The 7,192-nt window shown below is 39.0% G+C and overlaps 1 protein-coding gene across 1 annotated transcript in view; it reads left to right on the top strand.

The window, feature by feature from the left end:
- acsf3 (acyl-CoA synthetase family member 3) overlaps positions 1 to 4,303 on the top strand; it is a 73,504-nt gene extending 69,201 nt beyond the window's left edge. Inside the window, exons 8-10 of the mRNA XM_072671385.1 lie at positions 484 to 538; positions 3,346 to 3,558; positions 4,186 to 4,303. Coding sequence (XP_072527486.1) covers positions 484 to 538; positions 3,346 to 3,558; positions 4,186 to 4,303 — 386 coding nt within the window. The remainder of the gene's footprint in view (positions 1 to 483; positions 539 to 3,345; positions 3,559 to 4,185) is intronic.
- Positions 4,304 to 7,192: the final 2,889 nt, after the last annotated feature.

The following is a 7,192-nucleotide window of genomic DNA, read 5'->3' as shown; positions in this document are numbered from 1 at the left end:
TAGTGCGACCCGGCACAGCCGCTTGTGTCCTCATAAACAGAGAGGATTGTGGGAGTTTGTGGCTCTTCTCTCCAGGAGCTCATTAGAGAGAGAGAGAAACCCGGTTGTGTGAAGCTAAAGCTGAAGCTGAGTTAACCCTGAATAAACACCCTGCAGTCCGGACCAGACACACACGTCCTTGTGTGTGTGTGTGTGTGTGTGTGTACATGGTGCTGGAGCATCAGTGAGTCATATTGTTGTGTAGTGAGCGTCCCACACCCCCCTCAGCCTGCTCCTGTCTTCCTGCACGCCTCAGCGCTCCAGCAGTAGGGAGAGGCAGAGGGAAAGCTGGAGGAAGGCAGACGCAGAGCAGATTCCTGGTGTGCTCAGCTCATTAGAGCTGTGTGTGATTGACACTGTGGGGAGGAGCAGGGTTTAGAGTTTATTGTCTTTCTGTTTTTCATCTCTATTTTTGAACCAATTCTCTAAAATGTGGGTTATCAGAGCAGCGCCGCCTCAGAGCTGCAGCATTCACACCAGAAAGAGACGGAATTAAGAAGTAATTCAATCCAATTCACTCCTTATCTCCTAGAGCTCCTTATCATATGTTTATTACAATAAACACTAATAATAACTCTCCTACAGAAAGTGGTGGAGGTTCTCCATCACTGTGTTCATCATTAGAACATCTCCAAAGTTCTCCTCTCTCATGGAGTCTAGTGTTATTTAGAGTTCTCCTCAGATCAACACCTGGTTTGGTGGTAAATCAGGGCTTAATGATGGTAAATCAGGTGAGCTGCTGCTGCTGCTGCTGCTGCTGATGGAGTTGAACACATCCTCCACGCTGTGCTGGAGACTCCTCTGCATCTCCACCCTTCTTACTGAAGGCCTCAGAGATCTCTTTGGATCTGGCCATGATGGTGATCTTCTTCACCTCTTACTTCAACCATCAATTAAGACCAGACTAAACGCATGAGGTTTAAATGAGACTCCAGACTCCTCCAGAATAATCCTCTCCAACCGCGTTCTGATCATCTGCAGCTGAGTCTAATTCTACACATTTGAAGGAGTAATAAATGTGTGTGTGTGTGTGTGTGTGTGTGGGGGGGGGGGGGGGGGGGGCACACTGTCCATCATTCCAGAGAACACAGTTCTTCCACTGCTCCACAGCTCCTCAATGCTGGGGGCTTTATACCCCTCTACTAGCCCACGCCTGGCATTATTAGGCAGCATGGTGCAGATAGCTTCATGATATTCTTGAGTCCTATTCTATTGGCAGTACTTCTCTACACCAGCTGTGTGTGTGTGTGCATTTGCACATACATTCATCAGAAGGGGTGTCCACAAACATTTGGATATATATATATATATATTACAATACAATATTAAAGCTTTTTTTATTTCGTAATAAAGTGTGTTTAAAAAAGTTGATGAACAACCTTATTCAAAAGTTTGGGTACCCTATAGTTTTCACATGTGTCAATTAAATGTCAGGAAGCACATTTCCCTTTTATTTTCTTAACTCAACATAATAATCAAAATTAAAAACATTATTTTTACATGCTTTTACACTTTTCAGACTAATAAATAAGCAGTAATAATGCTTTATAATATGCAGAATGCAGTCTCTGTGAAGGCTGTGACTCATTTACCCTCACTAAATCAAAATTGTGACTCAGACTTTAGAGGCATTAGACTATAACTGAGCAGGGCAGGCTTTTTGAGAACTGAAGATTTCTGTATGAACATTCAGAACTACTGAGAAGAGCACAATGGGAAGGTGGTGGCGCTCATTAGCTGCTCAGAGAACAATGGAGCTCAGTAAACAAAGACTCTATTAGAGCGAACAAGGAGAGAGAGAGAGAGAGAGAGAGAGAGAGAGAGAGAGAGAGAGAGCACTGCAGCACCTTTCACACACTCATACACTGATATCCGATTACAGTAAATACAGTGTTTTATCAAGTCAGATAACGAAGCTGGACGGCTTTGAAGAGTTAAAGTCTGATTGGGTGAATCTTTCTGAAATGGTTTAAAAGACACTTCTTCAAAGGAGCCGCTGATCACAGAGGGGCGCAGTGTTCTTTGAAGATTGACACAATCATAGTGTCTGCACCCCAAATACAATCCCACCAATGAGGAAGAGGAAGTCCATACTCAGTGTTTATTATTTTACTATAAATAAATAAATAAATATATAAGTATCTTAGAACCCATAGGAAGGGCTGGGTGGTCTATCAGTGCAGACATGAGGAATGTGGTAGACTACGAAAGTGCAACACTGCACTCTGCTGGTTAAAAAATACAGTGCATGGCTTTTTTTTTTTTTCCTTCATCAGGAAGGTCCCATTTCAGTTGTTGAACACATCATGACTGCATGTGAAAAGAAGCAAAGATCGGCACAACCTCAAAGAGTTTAACACAAGAAAAAAACATGGAGAACCTCGAGAGCAGGAGGGCCGTGCTTCTAACACTACATGGATGAAGGTTCGCCTGTATCGCTGTATCAGCTCACCATTGCTAGTGACAGTTCTCCACCTGCCTAACCAGTCCCATCGAGTCAGTGACGGCCTATCAAGATCATTAAATTCTGATGTGCACTATGCGTCCAAATGTTTGTGGACACCCCTTCTAATGAACTTCTAATGAATCTGCTGAGACAGATGTGCAAATGCACACACACACACATGTACAGCTTGTCCAGTCCCTGTAGAGAAGTACTGCCAATAACAGTGTACTGTCCGGAGCAGATGAACATGCTGAACCTACTGCTGAACGCCAGGCGTGGGCTAGAGGGATGTAAAGCCCCCCAGCATTGAGGAGCTGTGGCGCAGTGGAAGAGCTGTGTTCTCTGGAATGATGGTGGTGGAGCTCCATCCAGGACTTTTGGGATGAGTTGAGGAGTTGGGGAAGAATGAGGTGAGGTGGTGATCATCCAACATCTTAAGCTTACTAATGCTCACTGAATGCAGTCAACCAAATCCTCACAGCAATGCTCCTCCTCCAAAATCTAGCAAAATCTAATCTTCTTCCCTGGACAGTAGAGACAGTTACTCCAACAGGAAAAAGCAGGATCAGCTCTGTTTAATACCCTTGATTTTAGAAAAAACAGTGAATAAGCAGGTGTCCAAATACTTTTGTCCACGTTTTCAGTGTGGTTGAATTTATTGCTGCTCTTCTTTGCAAAAGGCCTCAAGTTCTGAGATATTCTAGGGGTTTGTTAAAGGTTCATAGGGGGTCTCAGAACTGTTTAATGAGGCCTGTGATGGAAACGAACAGCGCCCGAATTTGTGCCCATCCACAGTGTCTTATTCACAGGCAGCCTGCTGAACTGACCCTCTCTCATTACCCATGTGATTGTTACAGCAGATGCAGGTTCATCTCCCAGGCTCCTCACCGCTCTCATGGACTTATTGCCACCTTTCTGCATCCAACTGAGCCGCCAATGACACAGGAGGCACTCCTGCAGACTGCAGGCCCTGGCGGAGAGCCTGACGATCTAATTAACACCTCCAGGGGGCGCCACTGCAGGCCGACAGCTGAAAGTCCCCCTCGCTCATCAGACTCTGACTGTGCATGCAGGTATGGGCATATGGGAATGAGAGAAGTTCACTTTAATAAACTTGTTACTTCAGTCTTGCCACAGATCCTCTCAGGATTATCCCGCTGAGTCAGAGCGCCAGTATGTTCAGGGTCTGTTCCCTTCTTTATGGCCACTGACCAAATTGAATGCAAGCCTACTGTATTGGCCACTTTATTGGAAACACATACTTTATCCAGCACCACACATACTACCATGTCAGTGTTGCTCCTGTGCTGAGAACATGGCCAGGTCTGGGACCAGACCCTCCTAGCAAGTTCAGCAGACCACCAAGAGAAGACCTCAGGATGAGTAAAGAAGTCTCCAACAGTCCTAGTCCTTTTTCTGGCCGAGTCAGCAGTAGTTAGAACTCTCTCTCTCTCCCTCCCCCACAAGAAGCAAATGAGGCATTGTGGGTACAGGGCATGACTGGGTGAGGGATCAGACCGGCTCCTGCCATCTGCTGCCCAACATGACAGGGACAGGTGGTGTGTAGAACACATTCACACAGTTGCTCATAAACACACTCACACACACACACACTAACACACACACACACACACACACACACACATACAAACACAAATAGTTGCCAAAAACATGATGACTTGTTGTAAATGCTGTTACAGACTCCTCCACTCCTCGCTGCAGTCGAGTTACAGGGCTGATATCAACAGCAGGGAGAGCACTGTCGGCAACAGGCGTCCATCAGCAAATGTTCAGATATACCAGATCACAGTCTGTTAAACGTCTGAGGACACCTGGCTCTGCAAAATGATTTTACCCCCATCCACTATGAATTATTGAGTATCCCCTATGAATTATTGAGTATCCACTATGAATAATTGAGTATCCACTATGAATTATTGAGTATTTACTATGAATTATTGAGTATCCACTATGAATTATTGAGTATTTACTATGAATTATTGAGTATCCACTATGAATTATTGAGTATCCACTATGAATTATTGAGTATTTACTATGAAGTATTGAGTATTCACTATGAATTATTGAGTATTTACTATGAATTATTGAGTATCCACTATGAAGTATTGAGTATTCACTATGAATTATTGAGTATTTACTATGAATTATTGAGTATCCACTATGAATTATTGAGTATCCACTATGAATTGAGTATCCACTATGAATTATTGAGTATCCCCTATGAATTATTGAGTATTTACTATGAATTATTGAGTATCCACTATGAATTATTGAGTATCCACTATGAATTATTGAGTATTTACTATGAAATATTGAGTATTCACTATGAATTATTGAGTATTTACTATGAATTATTGAGTATCCACTATGAAGTATTGAGTATTCCCTATGAATTATTGAGTATTTACTATGAATTATTGAGTATCCACTATGAATTATTGAGTATCCACTATGAAGTATTGAGTATTCACTATGAGTTATTGAGCATTCACTATGAGTTATTGAGTATTTACTATGAATTATTGAGTATTCACTATGAATTATTGAGTATTTACTATGAATTATTGAGTATCCACTATGAAGTATTGAGTATTCACCATGAATTATTGAGTATTTACTATGAATTATTGAGTATCCACTATGAATTATTGAGTATTTACTATGAATTATTGAGTATCCACTATGAATTATTGAGTATCCACTATGAAGTATTGAGTATTTACTATGAATTATTGAGTATTTACTATAAATTATTGAGTATCCCCTATGAATTATTGAGTATTTACTATGAATTATTGAGTATCCACTATGAATTATTGAGTATTCACTATGAATTATTGAGTATTTACTATGAATTATTGAGTATCCACTATGAAGTATTGAGTATTTACTATGAATTATTGAGTATCCACTATGAATTATTGAGTATCCACTATGAAGTATTGAGTATCCACTATGAATTATTGAGTATCCACTATGAAGTATTGAGTATTCACTATGAATTATTGAGTATTTACTATGAATTATTGAGTATCCACTATGAATTATTGAGTATTTACTATGAATTATTGAGTATCCACTATGAATTATTGAGTATCCACTATGAAGTATTGAGTATTTACTATGAATTATTGAGTATTTACTATAAATTATTGAGTATCCACTATGAATTATTGAGTATTTACTATAAATTATTGAGTATCCACTATGAATTATTGAGTATTTACTATAAATTATTGAGTATCCACTATGAATTATTGAGTATTCCCTATGAATTATTGAGTATTTACTATGAATTATTGAGTATCCACTATGAATTATTGAGTATCCACTATGAAGTATTGAGTATCCACTATGAATTATTGAGTATTCACTATGAGTTATTGAGTATTTACTATGAATTATTGAGTATTCACTATGAATTATTGAGTATTTTCTATGAATTATTTATTATCCACTAGGAATTATATAGTACTTATTATAGTACCTAATACCTAGTAACTACTTATAATTATTCAATATCCACTATAAATTATTGAGCATTCACTAGGAATTATTTAGTATCTACTATTAAATATTCAGCATCCACTATTGATGATTTAATATCTACTATACATTATTCAGTATTCATTATGAATTATTTAGTAACTGCTATGGATTATTTGGTATCTACTGTGAATTATTCAGCATCCACTATGAATTATTCAGTAACTACTACTAATTATTCAATATCCACAATAAATTACTGAGTATTTACTGCTATGAACTGTCCAGTATTTACCAAGAAGTATTTAGTAATTACTACTAATCATTCAATATCCACAATAAAGTATTATGTATTTGGTATAAATTATCCAGTATTTACTAAGAATTATTCAGAATCCACTATGAATTATTTAGTATCTACTATGGATTATTTAGCAACTGCTAAAAAATATTCAGTAACTATTATTATTTTAATTAATTATTCACTACCTAATATGAAATATTAAGTACTCACAATGAATATTTCAGTATTCACTTTGGCATTTCCAGTGTCCATTATTAAATATTTATTACCTACTATTAATTAACCAATTAAATAAAACTATTAATGATTACTCAATATCCACTGTGAATTTGTCAACTCTGACTTATTCGGTGCAGTAAAATTATTCAGTATCTACTATGAATTATTAAATATCTACTCAGCTCATGTCTCACAGCTGTTTGCAGTTATTTTTCCTTAATAGAAAAGCATAGAGTGTGCCCTCTGTACTGTGAGGGGGTGCTGTTGTTTGGGACAGGGTGCTGGGCAGAGGCATAACTAAAGTACAGCAGCTGTGCTGTAGCTGCCTGACGCCAGACTGCTGGTGTTTTCCTCATGGCTTCCTCCTCCCTCTTCCACCAGAATAAATACTGTGTGATATTCTCACAACCGGAACATGCACATCTGCTGTCGGCTGCTGGTTCATGAGAAACCACCAAACATCAGACACTGCCGAGCGTGAGACGTTAATGTAGGGATGTGTCTGAACATGAGTAGGACATGACTCCCAACACCTCTGATCTCCTAGGCCTTAACACAGTTCAATGGAAACCATTGTTTTCAGATCCATGTTTTCAGGGCGGCCTTAGATCTGGATCTCACTGCATGTCCAAATGTTTGTGGACACCCCTTCTAATGAACATATTCTGCACTTTAAG

Source organism: Salminus brasiliensis, chromosome 25 (assembly GCF_030463535.1).
Source record: "Salminus brasiliensis chromosome 25, fSalBra1.hap2, whole genome shotgun sequence".
Taxonomy (NCBI): Eukaryota; Metazoa; Chordata; class Actinopteri; order Characiformes; family Bryconidae; genus Salminus; species Salminus brasiliensis.
The sequence above is the reverse complement of the archived record's forward strand: the minus strand, read 5'-3'. Positions and strand labels throughout refer to the sequence as shown.